General features: G+C 40.1%; 1 protein-coding gene and 1 long non-coding RNA gene across 3 annotated transcripts in view; both read left to right on the forward strand.

The window, feature by feature from the left end:
• AFF3 (ALF transcription elongation factor 3) overlaps positions 1 to 23,124 on the forward strand; it is a 318,055-nt gene that overhangs the window by 126,351 nt on the left and 168,580 nt on the right. For both annotated transcript variants that reach the window (XM_086880460.1, XM_086880462.1), the window contains exon 4: positions 20,320 to 20,364. In XM_086880460.1, the coding sequence (XP_086736586.1) occupies positions 20,320 to 20,364 (45 nt within the window). The remainder of the gene's footprint in view (positions 1 to 20,319; positions 20,365 to 23,124) is intronic.
• On the forward strand, positions 248 to 4,049 carry LOC111922121 (uncharacterized). The gene is made up of 4 exons (XR_002860398.2): positions 248 to 429; positions 542 to 585; positions 704 to 808; positions 3,555 to 4,049. It is a non-coding gene; the product is annotated as an uncharacterized LOC111922121 (long non-coding RNA).

Here is a 23,124-nt window from a genome sequence, read left to right on the forward strand (position 1 = left end):
CAGTGTTAGGTTACAAAGGGCCAGCTTCTGCCACGTGTACTGTCATGTCTGGGAGAAAATGGATTTTCCCAATGAATGACCTGTCGCTCAGCAGGGGTGGAGATAGTAGAGACTCAGTTTGCTAATGGCTCTGTGGCAAAACTATGCTTTTTATTAAATCATGTGACTACTTTGCAAAAACCTGGACAATCAGGCAGTAAGTGGAAGTCAGCCAGGAAAAAAATCAGGTTTCTGATGAGGTTTCTCCAGCTTCAGCTGGAGGTATTGCAGCACCCATCTGACTCTTCCCTTCCTCTCACCCTGTGCACCTGAGAGCAAGCCTCCTACTACTGCTTCTCTTGATTCATGCTTTATGAGGGTCCTGCCTTCACAGAGCACATCTAGCCCTACCAGTTTCTTGGCTTAGTGTGTCTCATCTCCTGGTCCATGGTAAGTAATTTTCATTCTGCTCTTGAAAAACCCCTCTCACAAAGACCACTGGCAGTCTCAACCCATTTCTTATCTACCAGATCAAAGTTACATTTCTTCTTTTCCCCTTCAGAGCCGCTGAGAAGCCTTTCCTGTCCTCTTCTTCCCTCGTCCCTGGTGAGCTGAATCCCCTGCTCCAGTGGGGACGGTGTGTCTCCTGCCCTTCTACCTGTCACTGTGGACAGTGGAGCTCTGATGAAGTGACCCTCAAGGTCACACTTCTTTCCTTATTCAGGATCTCCAAGGAATATATCTAGCCTGCAGCATTATTTATTTATTAAAAGTAAACTCTAGGAAGGCTGACAAATCCGAGCCAGTCCCCAGCCCACTCAGTCCTCTGGTATGTTTTTTTTCTCTCTGTGCATGATGTTCCTTGAGTCCATTTTAATGGCAAAATATTTTGAGGACAGAACCTGCCTTTTGCCTTCTGCTTACTTATCTGTTTTGAACAAAAATTACTTGAAAATGAAGTCCTCAAAATTGAGCTGCTCCTCAGAACTGAGGAGCAGCTCAATTTTGGCAATGGCAATCTTAATGACAATCTTAATTTTCTTCCCATGCGCTGTGATTTGATTTTTCATTATATGGTCATGAGCTATTTCTCAAATAATACAGCATTTTTTTTGGCTGAACTAAGAATCATTAGGCACATATTTGCAGATTCTTACAAGCATTACCGTGCATATATATACATGCATACAATTACTTGACATACAGAAAATCTTCAATAAAGCGTAGATACAGTGCAAATGGCATGTATAGACAGAAAGCATATTAAAATTATTTAAAGGAATATATTATCAGGTGTAATTTTTCACTGAATTAACTATATGCATGTTACTTGATGCAGAATCCATGTTTCTAATTCTCTGAGCACCCATTTCAAAACATGCAAGTATAGGGTGGAAAGTGAGGAGAGTACAATGTCAACTGTAGTAAGGAAAAAAAGGGTTATCTGACATATTCAGTGTTCATTTGCATCTTTCAGCACTCTCCAAATCTGTTTCTTCTTCAGCATTCACATTTCACCCATTCTTGATAGGTTTTGTTTCTACCTCCTTTGTGCTCTGCAAGGATATTCGGAGGAGGTTTGTGGCTTCCAAGACAGCAAAAGCTGCTAAACACACTATATAAAAGATTTTTCCTTCTCACTCCGTCTCTTTTCTGCCCAATTCCCTTTGTAATAGTCGTTTTTGGAGTCTGTACAGTCTAGAAAACCCTTGAGTGAAATGGAGGAGCCACAGCTGATGCTGCCAGAGTCAGACTTACAAGCAGCTCCCATGTAACAAGCAGCAGCACATGAACCCAGCTGAGGAGGAGGACGCGTGAGCTCAGGGAACATGGGAGCATTTTCCACAGATAAGCTTAATTCTACTACTTCTTTCATGTTTTGAACTATTTCACTTCCCTCATTGTTGTCAACATCGTAATCATTGCCAACAAGATGAATCCTGCATAACAGCCCACTCTTTGTCAGGACCACACCTGGGCCCCAAATGCCAACACTTACTTCACGGTGTGTTTTAAATGGCTGCAGCTGCCAAGGAAGAGCAGAGGTTTAAAGTTCTGTGCAACACCAATGGCTAATTTTCATGTAGCCTCTCCATCTGCTGCAGGCAGCATTGAGGCTTCCATGATACTGAAGAGAGCCAGAATCTTTGGGAGCAAGCCTCAAGGGCAGATCAGATCTATTAACTTTTCCTTTGTTGCTATTTCTGTTAGAAAAAGAAAAGAGAAAAGAAAAAGAATAAAGCTGTTACATCCTGTTCTTTTCTAACTATGCTATTAAAATTGTGGTATTGTGGATGAGCTTTAAAATAGTAAATCTACGATATTCTTATAATACCATAATGAAATGCACTGTTTATTGGCTGACAGAGAGAGTAAAGGGTTTTCATTTTTTATTTTCTCTTTTCTGGCTTCTCTGGTGTACCAGAGTCTAACAGGAAGATTTTTCTGGAGTCTCTGTAGCTTTGTGCTTCAATTTTGGATAGTTGGCTGGAAAAACTCTATTTTGACACAGTATATAGTATCCAAGGACCGGTGTTTTGACTATAGTGTTAAAAAAATTAGGTAATAAGAGGTACTTAAATGCATCAACGTCCATGAGGAGGGTAGTAGGTAAAAATACAGGAAGTGTACCTAGGTGTATCATATGTGCACAAAGATGTGACAGGCAAGCTTTTCATCTAGTAGATACTCTTGAGTTTGAAGATTAGTTGAGCAAAGTATAAACTCAGATAGCTGCTGCATCATGCGCCTCTTTGCGACATGTTGAGTATGTTTGAAGTATCTTCAAATATATTTTCAGCTTCAGCAGCTTATTCTGCAGGCATAAAGTCTTTACTTAATTTGTAAATTACTGTCTTCATTTATAAATTACTATACTGTATGCATTTATTTTAATCAATCACTGCAGTTGTGAATGCCAGTCTGATTTCTGAATCAGCACTCAAAGATAAATGATAGATGGTTTATTAAGCTCTCTCAGCTAGGGTTCATGGTGCTTAATTTTCTTAAGTGATAATATTTCATGCCATAATACTGATCTTTTTTTATTCTTCTTTCTGCTTAGTGGAGTTTAACCTAATTACATGTATGGTCTCTTTAACAGTTGCAGTATGGAGCCTTCACTGAACTTTCATAAATCACCATTTTAACTTTTTCAGAAGAAACCCTTCAAAAGGTCACCTGTCATCAAAGATATTCTAGCTAAAAGTTGTAACACTTAGTCCCATCTCTAAGCTCTCTTAACTCAATTACGCCAGTGCATCACTCATCTCTCTTTGTTGTTTGCAATAAAAGGGAAATTGGTCTAGGGCCATTTTTTGGATCCCTGGTAGCAAGACACTGTACATGTACTTACCTCATTCACAGCTGGATGGTTTCATTGTAACCCCTCGTGTCTCGCTCCAACATTTCGACCTCATAAAAGCATAATGTCACTGGATGCTGAGATTTGATGTAATTTAATCTGAAGATTGTGGAGTTTAGGTCTTACATATGCAGTTTAATAACAGCATTCTTGTCACCTGGAAAACTTTGCTCCCTCTATTAATAGTTTCATCTGCATTTTGTACACACAGAAACATATATACACCCAAATTAAGCTGAAGATGATTTTCAGAAGCATTAGAGGAAGAGAAAGAGAAGGGAAGAGGCAAAGAAAAAGATAACTGAAGACTAATCATACCAAAACCAGGCATGCTTTTGCTGTGTTTTTTTCCATTCCTGTTATATTTTTGTTTGGATTGGCTCCAGAGAAGCCCTGTTCCTTGTCTCTCTTGTTGTTGTGTGCGTGCTCATGCATAAATTCAGGTCAAGTATGAAAACTCTTTTCTGCATTCCTGGTAAGAATGTGTAATGTCCTTATCAACAGATAACAAGAAATCTGAACTAATTTGGCTCATGACCCTGGATTCTTTTCTTTTTTCTGCCATTAGCAAAAATACAGTGTTTGCATAGGTGTTATTGTATTTGGTTCAGTAAATTAGAGCTGCTTGAAATTTCTACTAATCCTTTTTCCATTGAGGGTTTCCCTGTACTAAGTGATGCTCAATAAAACAAAAAATACATGCACACACAGGTTTCTGAAATTTTCTGGATCAAATATAATTTAAGGAGCACAACATTTTAAAATGGGGTGTTGTATTTTTGTTTTCTCATTTTGTGGTTTTTTATTTATTTTTGTTGGGTTTGTTTGTTTGTTTGTTTTGGTGGGTTTTTTGTTGGTGGGGTTTTTTTTGTTGTTGTTTTTTGTTTTAATTACTGTACCAAAAGCAGCAATGAATAAACAGTGTTTAGTGAAAATATGCTTTGCTTGAAGTTGGTCATTAAAGCATACAAGGGCTGAGGGGTTATTTTGCAATGAAAGAATGGACCAATATATGAGGATAAAAGTAGAAAAAAGGTTTAACACACAGCACAAAGATGTTTTTGAATGAATCAGTCTTTGCTATTTAATTTACATTTTGAGGGCTCATTAGGATGATGAATGACACTGCTAGAGAATAAAACATACTTCCTGAACAAAAGAAAATCTCTGTAGCCTAATAACATTTTATGCCAGCACTTACATTTGTCAGAAGTGGATGCTATTTATCCCTATGATTATTTAAAAATCATTTTTATTGTCCTTTGTGCTGTGTCCTCTTCTGGGAATTTTAATTCAGAGTTTGACACCTACTTATTAACTTCCATGAAGTATGGAGTACAAAGGCTTATACTATATAAATGATTCTAACCAGGCATGTTTATATTGCCTGGAGCTGTATACAAATTAGCCAAGTTTGGATTCATTTCTATTAGAAATGGAAAAAAAAAAATTGAGTTGTGTAACCTTTAGTCGTCAGCAAAGTAAATGTGATTTGAGCAGGGCTGACCTGGGATTACCAAAATATGCCAGTGAGTCAAAAGAGCAAAGAGGAGGAATTTATGGCATTAATGCCATGAATTAGGAATCTCTGTGAGTTGAGAACACTGTTTCATGTCTTCGTCTTCCTCCTCAGAAAGGATGAGGGTGAAATAGGAATGCTGATGTTTGAAACTTCAAGCCCATCCACTTCTTAATCAGTAAATAATTACTTGCTGCCTTGTCTTCTTCCGTGTCATTTACACATGACTATACTCCGGAGTCAAAGGTATGCAAATATCGGAAAAGAGACTATCTCTGGAAAAATGTCAAAATATTTTGGTAAATTATACACTATTATAATAATTGTATTTTTATGTTTTGTCTCAGAAGATGCTCTGCTTTTGTATCAAATATTAGATTTTAGACCCCTATTGAGCACAAACCATTCTTTCACCTACATTTCCTCTTCCACTCTCCCTGTGGTAGATCTGCTCGTCAGCAGTGATATCTGACCTTAAGAGTGAAACAAGTCAAAGATTTTGTTTGCTTTGCCTGGGAGAGTGCACTTGTTACTCAGTTAACTTTTTGTGAGAGCATGTAAAACAAGATGACATACAGATGACATATATTTGTTTGGTCATTATGATAGGATGTGGAAATGTTAGATCTTATTTTCTTTCCCCTTTTCAAAGCCACCCTCTATGCCTTTCAAGAAGTCCAGCTGCCACTAAAGCAGGTATCAGCATGCAAGAAAAATTATTTTCTTACTTCTAATTCTACAATATTTCATACAGATTTTTGAGGTGGTGCTAATCATTTGGAACACGAGATCCCAAATTTAGCTATTATTTTTATTTCTGAAGAAATTGCTCATCAACCACCAATATATTCCATGGATTTTAGCTATTTCATATTTTTTGGGCAAATAAATTATTAGAACATTTTGTAACACCATGTGCAGGCATTACATGATTCTGTGCAGGTGAGCAGACAGAAACATTTGGCTGCTTTTCATCCCCAAATGTGGCAGAAGTATTTCTGAGCATTAGTGGCAGACTGCTGTTTGGAGAGCTCCTATGGAGTTCTTGCAAACCTCCTGCCCTTGGCTGGGCCCAGCTGCTGTGAATGAAAGCCCTGGGAATATTGCTCCAGGATGCACTGTGCCCTGACTCCCATCTTGTGAAGGACTGAGTCTGAGAAAGTTTGATGTCTTCAGACTTGATTTTGAAAAGCTGAGATCTTGTGGACAGGCCTTGTGTTTGTTTTCAGAAAACCCACTCTGGATTTTTAGGAGTTTGTGTGTGTGTGTGTGTGTGTGTGTGCGCATGTGTTAATTTGTTTAGGACTTCTCTTATTTCTCTTGGTACTGTTACTTTCATGGGGGAGTTGCATTCTGCCTACCTAAAATGCTTCCAACCCTTTATGCTGCACAATGTACTCTTTGTTAACCCTCCTAAAAATATATAGTGTTGCTATATATTTTTATAAAATATATAGAACTGTGGCTATATTCCTGTATTTAAAGTTATGTATACCAATGCATATCTAGATTGGGAAGTGCTATACAAGTCTTCATGGTAATGTGCATGCATGCAAAATGCAGATTATTGCAGACTGTTTTCAGTCAAGACAAGTTTAACGTTTCTGTTGGTGACATGGACAGTGGGATTGAGTGTACCCTCAGCAAGTTTGCTGACAGCACCACGTCATGTGCTGGCAGCCATGTGCTGGAGGGAACGGATACCATCCAAAAGGACCTTGACAGGCTTGGGAGGTGGGCCTGTGCAAACTTGGGTCAGGGCAATCCCAAGCACAACTACAGGTGGAGAGATGAATGGGTTGGCAGCAGCCCTGAGGAGAGGACTTGGGGGAGTTGGTTGGAAAAAAGCCCAAAGTGACCTGGCAAGCTTGCAGCCCAGAAAGCCAATCATACCCTGGGCTGCACAGGAAGCACACAGGCCTGTTGAAGCAAGTCCAGAGGAAGACTACGATGATCAGAGGGCTGGCTGTGATTCTGTGATTTAATCTTTACCTTCTGATCAAATAGCAGGATATACCACTTTCAAAAGTCTCATCTTTGGTGTTGGTAGGTTTGACTGAGCTCTGAACCCTAATGAGACACAATGGTTGACTTTGGGTAGGTTGACACGGCACTCTCTGCCATGGTTAGTGTTTGTACAGGCTGAGAGGTCTGATGCACAGGTGGGCCCAGATGAAGAGCTTCTGTCTCTGCTGTAGAGATCCATCAACTATTTATGCAAATTGCCAAAATCAGTGCTAGTTTATTTTAATATTCTAGACAGTAAACTGTAGCAATTCAGCATCTGCTATGCAAGCAGGAATCTCTGAGAGACTATCGGTACAGAGAGACAAGAATGGAAATGCAAGCTTGGCCTCTGTCTCATTTTTGCTGTTTTTTTCTTCTTTAGCTTAGAGGTACAGTTTTTCTGGGTAGCAAGTGAACCGATATCACACCTTTTCAAAGGCAGTGGTTTGGTTTTGCAGTTATTTTCTAGGAATGAGCAATCCTATTGTATCTTGAGTTTATTTATAAGTGCTGTCAACAAGGCAGCTGGGGCAGTGAGTGTGGGGTAACACCCTACAGAGCCTGAGACCCGTGTGGGTGATCTGTGCAGATGGGCTGCTGTGTCTATAGAGTCCCTATGGATAAAGTGATACAGGTATTCAGCCCATAGCTGTTGGCTGTTTTCCCAGTTGCAGGTATTTAAAATCCTGTTGTGTTTCTAGCATAAATGTATATAAAATTTGTATTAGGCAGGAGCTGCTCTTTAGTGGGGATCTTCCCAGTAACCCCCTAAGGCAGAGGCAACAGTGACCAGCCAGTTCTTGACTGCCAGGTCTGTGCCTTCCCTGCACAGAAACAGTTATAAGTCTTTGCCTGCAACCCTTGTTAGAGTATCTTGTTTCATAGTTGTATTTCTCCAGAAGAAAAAGAATCATGAAAGAGAGGGGGTTTTGCCAAGAACGTTGCATTCTGTTCTTCACAAAATACCTGTTACTGCAAATGGTGCAGGACAATCCATGTTCTGGAGTGGCTTCCCTGTCTCCTACCTGCCCTAATATATAACTGGGCTACAAGGAACATGGAGTGACATCTGCACATAAAACATTCTGGAAGTGCTGCTGGAAGTATGGCTGGGGAAAGGGAGCCAGAAAGCTTAAGGAAGCCTTTAGAGTATAGGTAGCCCTTCTGCATCTTCATTTTTCTCTGGTATTGTTTCCTGATATCCATATGTGGCAACATTGGCACACAAATAAAAATCGGGGCCCAGGTGTAGTTTTGCCTTTCCCTCCTTTCCAAGAAGGACCAGGACTGGAAACTCCAAACCTTTCAACAAATAGTTAATTCTCAAGAGAATGAGCCACTCATCATTCCCTTCATAAACAAACAAATAAATAAAAGATACAAGGATCTGATCTGTTTAATACACGCTCTCTAAAAAAAAAACAGTGCAGACTAAACATAGTAATCTGATGATTACAAATTATTCAGTCCTATAAACAAAGCATGACAATTGATGACAATGTGGTATCATATGTCATAAATGCAGAGCATCCTCTCTCATCCATAACAAATAATTTGGAGTATTTCAGACCCATAACAAATATATTTAATGTAGTTCACTGTAAAACAATGTGTTTCTCTGTTTCTAATGCTATATTCAAAAGCCAGCCAAGAGCTTTTTGTGTTTTATTCATTATATTCATTTTATGCTGCCAATTCTACTTACTATTCCAGTATTCTGATTTGAAAAATCAAAATGTAATGTATTTCAGGCAACACTTAATGCATGTGTGTCTTCAAATTATAGGAGATGGTTTATAAAGTAAATGATGAGACCACAATATAATTCCTGAGTTTCAGAGAGATTTTTATCTTGCTAGTTAAAGTATTGATCACAGCCCTTACATTCTATTGGTAGCTTTTATGTGAGGCAAATCAGCTGCCATTGTTACCAATGCTGAAAATCTCGCTGAGTAACCTATGATAGGTTTATTACACAGGAAGCTTTGATCCTTAGGACTCGAGTAAGATATTCAAAGTTCTTATAAAGGTGTCTTAGAGACAGTGATACAAATTCAGATGTCTGCTGTCAAACGACTCCTATTCAGCAAACCCCTATGAGCCACCTTTGAAAGTGAAACAGCAAGATGACACCATTCATAGCTTGGCTTTTGGAGAGGTCTTTGTGCTCCCCTGCCTTTCCGTACCTGACAACTCGTTCCAGGCCCTATCAAAGTTGCATAACAGAATTTGTAAAAAGCTACACAGAAGGGTTTAATGTGTTGAGAACAAATAACTTCTTTGTTGATCTCCACTGCCAGATCAAAGTGACTGAGGGTAATAGGCCCAGGACTGCATTACCTTCGGTTACACCGGGGAACAAAAGAATGAAATAAAACAGCAAAAGGCGGCAGAGAACAATAAAAAAGGGAAAATACTAACAAGTTTAAAGGATTCAATGCCCTGAAACATGAATAAAAGCCACAGAAATAAATTCATCAAGATCACATAACAAAAGGGAAGCATGTGGCTTCTCAGCTCAAATGCTTTCTAACTGCACTCCTGTTTTCAGTATGTGTTGGTATAATTCAGGATGCCACAAGACCTGCCATTTTCAACAGGGACAGAGAGCTGGCTCTGCTGCTCAGAAATGCAGATTTGTTGTACTTGACCTAGATGGAAATGTCTGTAAGCAGTATTAGGGATTTTCTCTCCATTTAGCTTCCATTTAAAATGGAATGGGGCTACACTGAACATTTCTTTCTCCAGAGACCAAATAACCTGTTTTTAACTGGAGGATTGTGAAAAAAAAAAAAATTAAAAAAAAAAAAATTAAAAAAAGAGAAGTACAAATCCAAAAGGCTTTTTGGATTCACTTCCAGTGAAAGTTTTGAAAATCAAACCAAACCAAACCTAAGGGCAATATAACTTTTCTGTGAAAACTTGAAAACCCCTTTAAGACATAGTGGTCCATTAGCTGTGTGGGAGAACCCAATGAATGCCAGCAGGTGGGAAATGTGTACTTACTGGAAGGACAAACATACTTTTCCAGACAGAAAATCTGGGAAAGCTGATGCCGGTTTTTCTTTCTACTTTCTGTATTTCACTGTTACTTGTAAAACAGACAGCAAAAACAAAATCAGAAAGCATTGTGACATTCATATGCAATATCCCCTTTAAAAGCAGATACCTTGAGGAAATGTGGAAAAGGGAAAGCCAAAAGAAAAAGAACTGGGGTCATTTAAAGCAAACCTTTTGTCCTCCAAGACTGAGGCACCAGCGTGGCTTCCAAAAAGTGTTAACAAGTACTATACAACTGCTTGAGAACTACCTGCAACCCTTCCCCAAACCTGGGACATCATTTATTCTCCTGCTTCCAGTCTTTGTGATGGCCCAGAAAGAAGGGTTGCTGTCATGAAGCCCACAAGAAAGCAGGGATGGGTGTTGGGAACCACTCCTTGGGATGGATAGTTTTACATATAGAGATATCTTCACTCTGGAGGTAAGAGAGCAGAGGATGGTGCCTGGCTCCTGCTACCTCCAACAAAGAGGATTGATAGTGGTCTGCAGTGAGTCAGTGGTAAAACATCTTTTTCAATGGGATTTGGGAGAGAGGGCAGGAAAAAATAAGGAAAGTATTTCTCTATTCTGCAAGTTTATAGATGTGCTGAATTTACTGGTTCCCATATTAAGGCTGCTGTTGATAAGATTTGACACTTGTTTGGTTAATAAGGGCATTTCCAAGAAACTTTTGCAGAGTTTTTTTGTGTAGCACGTACATGCATGTGTATGTACACCTTGGTATATGTATTTATACCTTGATGTGTACATGGTGCCATGTACATTCCTAACTGGAAGGAACTTACTTCTGTGAGGTCTAAGACATCCAGCCCTGACATTTTAGTTGTAATATTATGTGTCCTATTAACTGCAATACATTTAGAAAGTACTGGTTTCAGTAGTTTTGCAGTGAATGTGTTCCCATCTGTCAGTGACCACAGTATGGCTGAATTTATCTTTTGACTTTCAGGAATGCTGAAAGCACAATAAAACTCTGCCAAGATTTTCACTGCAACCTGAAGAATTGTGCTATTTTTCAGCCTCCATGTGGATTTTAAGAGAATCCACCTGAGCTGACCAGAGGCATCAATGGATTGATTTAAAGATGCAGATGCAAACAATTGTTTTTCTTCATTGATAATGCTTTGGGTTTTCAATAGCAAATTATTACACTCTCGGGCAAATAGGTGTCCAGGCCATAATTGCCATCACCAGAATATGTATTTTTGTGTATTTAGCAATGAGAATGAGCTATCGTTGTCAAAACCTTGTAAGGCTCTCTTCCTGACACATAATAGACTTTCTTTCAAACCCAATTCTGATCAATATATTCTGTGAAGCAGTTGTATTCTTTGCAAATCAGGGAAAGCAGTGCAATGCAAGTGTTCTAAATTACAATCCAGACAGGAAAGGAAATATGCACCCCCCTCTATGCCCAGGCAAGGTAGAAAAATGGTCTAGCTCTGGATTTGTAAATTGGTTGACTCTGCTGGCTTTATCACCAGATGCTCACTGGTCAGACCTGCTCAGTCAAGAGTTCTTGATGCTTGTTGCCCTCACAGTCCTGGGGAGGAGACACTGTCAAAAACAAAAACTGTCAGGTGTTGGTGACATCTTTAGACTAGCAAAAGCCATTAGCAGAAAACCTCAGGTTTCCAGATCATGGAAGTTTTTCACCTGTTGAGTTTAGATCAGTCTCAGTCTCTAGAAGTGAGAAGGCTGCTTTCAGTATTAGGGATTAGTGAGAGATTATTTCTCCCCAGGGAAGTTTTTTCATCTCTGTGTGTTATGGGAAGTAATTTAGTGTTACCTTCTGGAGTTACAGGCTGCTGCTCAGTGTTTTGGGCTTCTGGCTGCTGCCTAAAGGTCCTGTAGTCCTCTTTTAGCCCTCTGTGAGTGCCTTTGGTCCTAATCTTTGAAGGAGGTATTGGGTAGAGTGACATCCTTGTCACTGCTTGTCTTTTCCATCATGAGAGAAAACACCCCTGAGTCCTTTGTTCTGTCCTCATCTTTGTTAACAGGATGGTCATCCAGATTTTTGGTAGCATTTCAGTGTTAATATCTTTCCTTTAGACTTTGTAGAAATGTTGTTTGGCTGATGAATTTTATTAATATTGAATTTCTTGTGCAAGGTTCCATTTCTTACTGCCTCCACCACTGCCCAAAGAGTAGATTTTTTTTCCCCCATGAAATGTTTCCTAAATGGATGTAAATAGGCCTTAAGGAGCACCTGCTGGATGTTGCTCTTCCCATCAGCCCCAATACAGGGGCATTCTTCCATCAGGGGCCTTTTGCGGGAAAGACTTCTCCAGAGCTGTGTACTGCAAAACCTTCTATCTGCAAGAGGTTTAACCCTTTCTGCACAACAGTTTGTAATCACATAACCTTTAGCTCAGTGGGAATGAATACCAATTATCATTTATAAACAGTTCCTCTCATTATGCGCCTATTTATGGCATCTTTTATAGCTTGCTAATTACAAGCACACAAAACAGAAATGTTTGGAGTTAAATAATGTAAACAGGGATGTAATTGATTTTCATGTTGAATAGTTTTTATTGATTTATCGTTAATTAACACTTTTAAAGGATCTCTTGGCAAAGTAATCCATTTAATTTATTCAGTGTTATACTAGCTGATGCTAAATTCATGTTAAAATTCACAAAAATATCAACAGTTCCATAATACCTGTTTTTCCAACTGTTGCTATTATACAGATGTTATATATTCTTCCCAAACACAGACAATATATTAAATGCAATCAATCAGGCTCAGTCCCGGTCCCAGCCGACAAATGTCCACATCACTGAAAACATCACATTCCAGTTGACACTAATTGGCCATCTGTGCAGAAAGGAGGACAGGCATTAATGGGGAGAAGAGCTGATCTCTGTTGGTCTCAGGGCAGGGTCCTTGGGTGGGCTGTTGAAGGACTGCATGGGCTGGGGGAAGAGCTCTTGACTCCACTAAAAAGCCTTTTGTGCTGCAAAACCAAAAGACTCTGGTGTCCACAATGGAAACTTTCTGATAAATACACCACTGTGTCAAGCAACAATCACTTGATATGTTTTGGACATGCATATAGTGCTGCAGAAAATGTAGCACGCTGAAGACTTTTCCAGAGGTCTCCAATGGCTTTTTCCAGGTTTTTGGTGGGAAGCAGGAAACTGTGCAGTCCAGTCAGGTGGGTTTTGACAGCATTTTTGTATATGTTAGCTCCATTACTCTCCTGCTGACTTCTCTGAAAGCACAGGCGACTTACTCAGTACCTCCCCAGGATCAAGCATCTAGCAAGGAGTAAAATTGCAAGGTGCAATTTTCATTATCACCAGCCCATTATATTTTTCAAATGGGTAGTAAGAGAGTGTAATCACATCAGGGCCTGTTTTTTCATTAGTGAAGAAAAACATTAATATACTGTGACATGGTATTGATTTGATGCAATCAATCTTTCCCAATAACAATAAAACCTTTATATTTTATTAATAGAACAATGCAGTTCGTCTCCATTACAGCTCCGCTTTATTGTTCTGGGTCACGGTGTAATTCTGGCATGTTTGGAATTTTATTTTTATTAATATGATATAAAAGCCTGTAAAATCACTCCACTGATATGTCAGTAGGTTTCATTTGAGGCTCCCAAGCATCTTTTACTGGATGAAATGTTACCGGTGCAGCTCCAGTCATTGATTGTTCAATGACCCTTAGGGGTGGAGAGAGTGGGGAGGGTTAAGAAGGCTTCTTGGCCTTTAGATGTCTTGATTTTTTTTATGGTGTGGACACTGAGACTTGGACTCAGACCATCTCATCAGTTTGATGACCTCTCAACACATGGCCAGACCCAGCCCTTCCAAATCCCCTCCCACCTGGTCTGTCGGAGTCTGGCTGAAGTTCCCAGCAGACATCCAGATGGGAGCCCTTCAGCATCATTTCACTTTCTGGCCTGGGCTTTTCAGCATTTACTTCAGGCCAGGCACTACACGGACAGGAGATGTCTCCAGTTCTGGGACAGGCCATGGGCACATATTGGAGGAGTTACTCTCTAACATAATTTCCTTGCTCTTTTAAAAACAATACAATATGGTGAATGGCTTTACTTACACACCCACACTACATCCATCTTCACCTAGACTCAGAACTGCATGTAAGGCCAGCACAGCCTAAGGCTTTTGATACTCTGGGTTATGGCTCAATGAACTCCTCTCTATTCTTTCTTCTGGAGGGTCTTGCTCTCCAAAAGCTGCTGTTCTGCCTCAGTTGTGGGGAAGCTGCTGAACACACTGCTCTGAGAGCGTCATTCATCAAGAGCAAAATGGGCTCTTTCCTAGTGTGCATGGAAAGTCTGTTGGATCATTTGGCATTTCTCTTTATCTACAGATATTTTTGATTAATCTCCTTGGACTAGCCAGAACATATTCCTGGTCCTGGTGCAAGACTGGGGTGTCATGATATTCCAGTTGCAATGAGGCTCCAAATTAGTACAGATACTTTCATTAAAGCAAATCTGGATGATTTTCATTCCTTCCTCTTTTTTTTTTTTTTTTCTTGAAATAAAATCTTTTTTAGAGCTACTCCTCTTCCCTTTTGAACCAAGAGCAGTGTTGCAAGATCCCTTGGTAGGAAAAATAATCCCCATAAAAAATTTGATGGCTCCATTTCAAAAGAGATGGGTTTATTAAAGGTAACAGTTTATTAACAGTGACTGTGAAATAGATGAATTTAATGACTTTAATTAGTACAACACTTTGTAACACAGACCTTGAGGAGAATTTAGCTCCTTTTTCCCATCTCCCTCCTGCACTTCTCTGTGTCTAAAGAAGTGTCAGAAATTCCTCATAGTAAAAGTAAAACAGCTCCTACTCACAGCAATGAAAAGCACAGGAGAAAACTACCATATCAACAGACCGTGGCCACTGGCACTCCAATTAGTGGTGAGGCATAGCATGAGTGCAAAGTAAAGCTTTCAAATATCAGGAACAGAAAATCAAGCTTCCTGAGCTGTCCCTTTATATTTCTTTCCTTGCTGTAACCTTACACAGCTCAGCCCTGCTTGCCCACATCCTCAGGGAGAGATTAGGAGTCTTCTTCACAGAAGGCACAAGCATTATTAATGCCATCCAGTGAAGTGAGGGTGACTGCAGTGTGCCATGGCTCCCTGAAGTCTATCCCTCTCAAGGTAGGTCAGAACATTGCTGGTAGGTCTCACATCACCCATCAAGAGTAAAATGCCATCATTGTTAGAGAGAGAAGAAAAGAAAAAAAGAAAAATATAATTTTTAATTCTGTTCTGTTCTTTCCTACTCAGTCCTTTTTCTATGGGATATCTCAGATTATCTGAACTGAAAATGTCTGCATCCATGTTGATTTCAACCAAACTCATTTTCATTCTTGTTTGAAAAAAATGTTTCCTTAAAGTGAAAAATTCCCAAATTTGGAGAGAAACATTTGATATTTTGGTTTAATGCCTTGTTGATTTAGGTCATATCTTATTCTATGATTACAGATTATATTTCTTAAGATTTTCATTGAAGTATTTTGACCTGATGAAATTTTGATTCCTCAACTGAATTGAAGAATGGTACATAAAATTTCATTTTTAAGGAAATGATGTGACACAACTGCATTTTGAATGGAAGCATAGCCAAAAGGATAAAATCAACAAGTAGGTAGATTGCCCCCAGGTGCCCATTCAGAATGAAAACATTACAAAAAGTGGGTATTTCCTGAGGGGCAAAAAGGTAAGTTTTTAACGAGCTTGAGGTCTACTCTTTATATCAGCCCACCTTTCTTTAGGTTCAAAGTCCTGCCTTTTCTTTCCAAGAGCCATGTGGGTTCAGCACAACCACTCCATAAAGAGCATTTTGGAGGATGTAGCACATGTAAAGAAGTCAGTAACAAGTTAAGCCCTGGATGTCTAAAAACCCTTCCTGGGAATCTGCAAATGACACCTCCCCAGAATTCCTTTCCACAACCTGGCTATATTTCTACAAAACCCCAGAAATCACTTGTCCAATCTCAGGCATGAAACCCTCTTAAATTCCAGCAAATTCTGCAACTTGAATGTTAGAGAAATGATTGAAGGGAAACTTTGAGAGTAATGGTTCTCCTGAACCCAACAGGCAGAAGCCACACTTAGGGATAAGTAAAAAGATAAGGACTTTACTTCTTCATCATTTTTAGCAAATGGATTGCATAGAAAATGTTGTATATGTGCATGTGTGTGTGTTGTCTGGCAAAGAAGCATCTCTAATATGCTTTTAGATTAAGGTCCATCAATCTCTTGGGATTTTTTCCCCCCTTTTTTCCTGTTTCGTTTCATCGCAGATTTAGGTTATTGCTTGCCTGTATTCAGTGCCTGAAGCATCCTTTCAGGCCCCTGGGAAATGGTGCAGCCCCACAGTGAGCAGTGCTGTGCTGTGTCTGTGCAGTGTGGGGAGGACATGGGGTGGTCGCTGTCATGCTGCTGGCTGGGGGTGACACAACCAGCCTGGTTCCATCTGAGGGGAAGAGGATGAGTATGTACCTCAGGCTTCTGGAGATCATACTCATACCTAATTGGTACAGGAGACAAAAATCCAGTAACTTCTGGACACTTTGTAAAAACACCTAGCACAGTGCAAATAATGACAACACCAAAAGCTTGCATCATAAAAATCTTTTGGGCTAAAATGGAAATAGATACTTGCAGAGTATTTTCCTTTCTTTCCTCGACATAAAGATTTGAAAGAAGGGAGAAGTATCACAAGATAGGCAATTCCTTTCAGAGAGGTTTCTTTATGTATTTCCATGTGAATGCTCTTAGTAAGAGAATCAAAAATAATGTTCTGAAATAAAATGTGTACAGAGGTAGCTTTTTTTTTGAAATGACACCCTGTTTCCCAAGAATGCTATGTAGCCTTTAGTCAGCCTTGTTTCTTACAGTTCTCTGTGCTTTGCATGGTAATTAGCTGCTCGTGTTATCAGCAGCACGGCGCTCCCGGCTGTTTCCTGAGCAGCCGCTGCCGTTATCCTCGGCGGCAGCTCCTCGCATCCTCCTGCCAGAGCGCGCTCGGCGTTCCGCGGGCTCTGCTGGGGGACCGGGCTGGCGCCGCAGCATCCGAGGGGAGGAGGCTGAGCCCGCTTTCCCTGACAGGTCCCCAAGACTTGCCAGAATTTCGCTGATGGTCCGCTGGAGTTTCAGTGAGGCAAGTTTGTTATGACAGATTGCGAAACAGAAAGGGAGACAAACGAGACGGGATCATCAGTGTCAGAACAAACACAGGGGAGCAGCTTCCTCCGCTTAGCTTGCGGCAGCAGCCTCAAAATGCTTATTTGGTTTTAATTTGAATTTAAAAAACAAATAATCGAAATCGGAAAAAAACAATAACTGAAAGGTCTATTGCACAAATGTCCTGTGTCTGTTGAGACTTTGCAGAGCCTGCCAGCAGTGCCGACATCAGCCTTACGCAGGGGCTGCGTCACACAGCCGGCACCAGCGCAAGAGTGCCCGCGTGGGGATGTCCACCCGAGCAAATAGCGTGACAAGGGCTCCGTGCTGCTTGTTCCCTGCAGCTAATGCAGTCCCTTCTTTTCATTCAGATCCCGAGAAACATTTGCCAGCCTTTAGATATACTTTTTTTTTTATTTTTCAAGTTAAAAAAAATGGCCACGAAGTTTGCCAGGTTCCATGACAGCCCATGCTCCTCTGTAACGCCAGTAGAGATGTAGTGGATGTTCTAGAAAGTTTGATACCAACAGTAGTGCTAAGATCTTTGTAAGTATTCAAAGCAAAAATAAAACAAGGCATTTATATTTGACACTTAAGAGATGAAAAACAAAGAGGAAAATGCAGAAATTGAGGGGAGTTTCCCCAAATATTATATCAGGTTTACATATCTTGTCTTTGCCTTTGCGTTTCCAAGCTTATTTTTCACCCTTTGAAGGGCTGCGTGATGATATTGAGAGAGAGATGTTAGAACTTTTTACTTCCTGCCCAGAGAGATGATGGGCTAGAAAGAAACACTAAAGTTTTAGTTCTGGGGTAATAGAAAGCAAAATTTCTTACTGATGCGTATTTGCAGACTTACTTCACTACACTTCTAGGAGAGTTATTTAGTTTTGTAGCAGACACTTGTTCCTAATCCCAGTCTGAAATAGCCTGTTGCCAAATCCACATTCAGTATTTTTATCCCCGCAGAGAAAGAGAGATCATCTTTTTATCATATGTTCAATGTATTTTATACAGCATAAGAGCATATGGTCATCTTGTCCCTTCCTCTGTAAGATGGCAATAGACTAGAACAGAGAACTTAAGGATGGCAGTGAATTTGATGCTCTGTAAACAAGGGACTCAGGATGAAGGCTTTACACTCTGTTAGTGGGATAACAAGTGAAAAGACTGGGGCTTGGGGAAGGAAAGGGGGAAAAAATAGATGGAAACCCACAGAGAAGAGAGAAATAGCAATTATCTAATACTAATTTTTAAATTATTAAATAGACACAGATTGTTGTTTCTCTCCATATTGCTAGGTTCACTGGCAACATGAACACTTGTCCTCCTGCTCCTGTGACAGGGATATCACACATGGTGCTTTGCAGCTCCTCAGGGGCAGGGCTGAGGTTGGAACGTGGCTATCTGCTCAGGGCAGCAGCTTCTCTTCAGCATCCATATACCACATATGAGTAATTCTCCAAAGTCTGACTTCACCACATGTTTAATACCTTTGCCTTTGAAATCAGGGGTGTAATTTGTAGTGAACTGTAAAGCTGATGGACTGTGTTTCACCAAGAAGAGTTAATGTGATTCATCTGTTTAACAATCAAGGGCTATATTCAGCAAAGATTTAGCAGGAGTGCAGACAATAAAGCACTTACGAATTTATATGAATTGGCATGAAGCAACAGCCACAAAAAATTAGAAAACATAAATTGTTCTTCTGCATATGCATGGCTGTTGTTCTCCTGACCTTGGTCACAGCTGGTGGGCGCTAGGCAGCTGAAGATCCAGACCTCCTCAGACCCTCAGCTCAGACTGGGGAGTGGTGGTAAAAGTGTCCAGGACTTGCACAGATTGGTCAGTGCAATCATTTGGCTTTAGTAAGCAGAGGTATCCATTTTTGAAAGCGTCTCATGATTTTTTGGGTGCACAAATACAGATGTGGTAGACAAGTCTGGTTTCCAGATGAGAAGAGCTCAGCAGTTTGGAAAAACAAATTGCTTTGATATATCTCCAGGTGCACACTTGAAAATTCAGGACATCCAGGGGTTTTTTTGAAAACAAGGGAGGACCAAGCTCACCTCTCTGCTTGTTCTTTGGATACAGTAATTACCAGATAGATTATTTTCTGTCCCTCTTTCCCACATGGGAAGACCTCAAGCCCCAGTCCCCTGCTTCCTGAGTTAGTTCTGCAAAAAAAAGAAAGCCTTTTTGGGGGAGATTGTCAGGGAGTGAAGCCACATCCACCTTGAAGGGGATTGTCATTGTGGTGAATGAAATCCCCAGACAGCTCACTGGATGCAGCAGCCACCTGTATCTTGAGGAGAGTTGTAAGAGATGATCATCTCCTTGGTGTCAGTACCTCCATCCAAGTGTGCCCTCTTTTCCTGGTTGTGCTAGGCAGTACGAGCAAACTGTGGGCAGAGGGCAGGAGGAGGGAGGGGGATATGTGTCTCACGCTGCCTCGTCCTTGCTGGCAGAAGTTTGGGTCCCAGTGAACACCCAGGCTGAGCAGGTAGGTGAGGCACTGTCTGGATGGTTCCTGCAGGGGAATAGCTGCCCTGCCAAATCTCTGATTTCCCCTCTGCAGAGTAGCTCTGGAGTGAGTCATACTGCTTGGGAGAGTGGAATGGAATTCTTCTGCGCCCTCAGTCCCACAGTGTATGGGTGGGCTTAGAGTCGGCGTTTTAGGAAATCACAGCTTCTCAGGACTGCTGTGCCATGCTCAATATTGCTGCCTGTGTTGCAATCTCTGCTCTCCCCTCTGTGCTATACATCCTCAGGCTTTACAGAAACAGTGTCACTGCAGAGCTTTGCTGCACAAAGGATGTGGAAAAATGTTATTTATTTAATATAAATAAATGCACATTGGATCCATGTACATGCAATAACTTCTTTGCATCTGCTTACTCAAATGCAGTAGAGATAAAACTACAGGAACAGCACCCAAAAGTAGTGTGAAACAAGTCCACTGAATTTATAGAAATATGTTGCAATCATATGTAAACACTGTAAATATTGCATCTTCCTGGGGTGCTGATAGGGAATAATTTGAGAATTTTAAGCAGTGCAACTTCTCAGATGCTGGAAAGACTTGGCCTCATTTTGAAACTGTAATAGAGGTTGGAATATATTTCATGTGACAACCATGTCCTCAGACCTATTTGTTAGTTCTTTTTAAAACATAAACAAACTGTCTTCTCATTTTGTTTACAGGACAGTGGAACAGGAGATAACAGCTGCATTGAAGAAATATTGCGGGTAGGAATCCTGAAAAATCATTTTTTCCAGTCCCATTTTGTTTTCTCTAAAAAGACAAGAGAATAACAAGAATATTGCAATGACTGCTGTTAAAATATTCCTCCTTTAGATTGTCATCTTTCTAAGGAAAAAGTAGGCGAAATTATTTCCTCATGAAAAATAATTGAAAAATCTGTGAGAACAACCTTTCAAAGCCTGTGGATTTCAGTGCTACTTTATGCCTGTACAGCTGACCTTCATGCATGGAGAAGCAGATAATGGGATAAATTATAAACTGAAATGTACAATGATGTTTCAGGTTTACAAACCATGCAAAGTGCATGTTTCCATTAATCATGACTGTCAAAAATCTTAATTTTGAAGGGAGGTCTAGGAAGGTCATTTTCCACCTGGATTTAATTATGTAATGTCATTATTTTCATTATGTCCATTATATAATGACAATGTGCAAAATCTGTAGTTATTTCCATATTTCATTACTATTTATTTTATCTTAGTAATTTCTAGTTTATTTTCATAGACCAAATTAATACACATCCAGACAGATCTTGCCTTGAATCGACTGGGATATTCATCATTTTCTGTGGCAGAAAAATTTATAAACAATGAAATTTTTCTGTAATATTTTAATTCATGTGGTTATTTTGGTTCTTTTTCAAAAATGACAATTCAATAATTCACAATGCTTAAAAATCTGCTGCAATAGTGATTGAAACACAAAGCAAGGTAGATGAAATGATAAAACCTCCCTTTTACTGTATGTGTGTCTACCTCTTGGATGTTCCACCACCCAAATATTTCTGATGATTTATAAACTACTTGGTTATAAATATTTGGTTTGGAGGTTACCAGTGCATTAAGCCTGTTGTTTCTCAAGGCATTCCTCCATTCTCCCTCAATATGTTAAATGCAGCTTTTAATTCTTAAACTGGACAAAGAGTTTATCGAAAGGTGATGATGATATATTGCTTATGACTTCACTGACAGAGATTTTACTTAGCTAACATTTACAAAGTAGGCTTTGTTAGGACTCAGGTGCGTAGTCGAAAACCTAAGCCACAGTCCCTGCTGGTTTGCTACAAATTAGTGGCAGATACCATGAATTCATGATGTGATGTGATGCATAGACTCCCCTTTTCATGCAAGGCTTTCAAAATGAACAGTCAGAGAAACTGGTTTTCCTCCTTTAGTTTCTGTAGTTTGGCTCATGCAATTAAGCAAAAATATAGAAGAGGCACAATTCCTTCCACACAGAGAAAAATGGGTATATAAGAGACCCCATCTGGGAAAAAAAATGCACTGTATGACTGAAGATTGTAAGGTGTTTTCTCCAAAACCATGAACACAGCTGCTGCTCTCTTTTTTTTTCTTTTGGAATGTTCCTCAAGAAATACTTTAGTCAAGTTTCATGGTGGGTAACCTCTGCCTTCACCAATCTGCCCATCTTCCATGTCTGCAAACCTAGGCATCACTTTCTATTCTGAGCTTCCCTTGTGTCTCTGTGTCTAAGACTACACGTAAATCTTCCAGGCTGTTACTCTATAGTATTTCTGACTGAAGCTCTTTATTCTCAAGGGTGTAAGTCTTTGGTCCAAAATTCTCATTACACACTTTGATTGCTGCTGCATCCTTTCCTACTTTTTGACAAATGCAATGTTTCCCACCTCCATTCACGCTGCTGCGCAGATCATTTTCCTGGCTTGACATCTTGCCCAGAGACATTTGTCTTCACATCTTACCATTGTCATCTCCTTCTCTATCACATCAAGTACAGCTATTTGTCTCTGATTGTAAGGCCTCCAGTCCATGCTAACATACTAAATCCCACTTTAGCTTAGCTGGTGATGTCAAAATGTTGCTAAGTTTCACATCAATTAATTTTACCTTTTTTCCCAGGGATGGTGGAAAACCAGTGGTGAAGTCAGAGCTCTACCACTGTTTCTCATGCCTGAACATTTTTGTCCCAATTGTTTCCTGTAGTACTCTGTCAGGTCAGATATATCCATCTGCTCTCTTTTGTACCGAAAAGTGGATTTTCTATGTCAAGGAACTGCTGTGTGTTACAAAAGCAGTGCTTATGTACTCTCGTAATACAAATCCAGATCTTCAGTGGTTGTTGTCACTGATAATTACTGACAACAGCAACAGTAATAATGTGCCTTTGCTGCTCACTGTGTAATTTACTGGCATCTAGACATTTCCATCCCTCTCCATTCCCTCTTTTTGTCCTAAGAGGATCCATGAAGTTGTAACATAGATTTTCTGCTTTTCTGAAACAGACTGTTTATAAGGGATGCCATTTCCATGGTTTTTATGGAGGTGCTATTCATATCCTAAAGCCAAAGTTTAGTTTCTTTTAAAACAGAATATATGAAGTTGCTATCCAGGGGTGCCCAAAGGCAGACAATGAAAAGCCACAGCAGCTGCAATTGTGTTTCTTCGGAAAAAGTGGCTGGCCTGCTGGAATGTGTTTATTATGAGAAGGGCCACTCGTAATGTATGGAGCATCAGCAAAAGGAAGACGGTGCTTAAAGTTCATCCTTTTAAGGAATGTTTCACCCTTTTTAAGGTCCTATTTTATCTCTTTCACAACACAAAGCAGAAAGCATCCTCTCTTTCTAGGTGATGTGTTCCTTGCACAAGTCAGGCTGTGGCTTTTCCATGAAACAGATACTGGCATGTCCATGTTTCCTCAGTCAAGATCGAGGGCAGTAATAAGTGTGCCCCAGGTCTGCTCCATCTGCTTCCCTGAGTTCCCTT

The sequence above is a fragment of the Cyanistes caeruleus genome, chromosome 3, assembly GCF_971803275.1.
Source record: "Cyanistes caeruleus chromosome 3, bCyaCae1.hap1.1, whole genome shotgun sequence".
NCBI classification, from domain to species: domain Eukaryota; kingdom Metazoa; phylum Chordata; class Aves; order Passeriformes; family Paridae; genus Cyanistes; species Cyanistes caeruleus.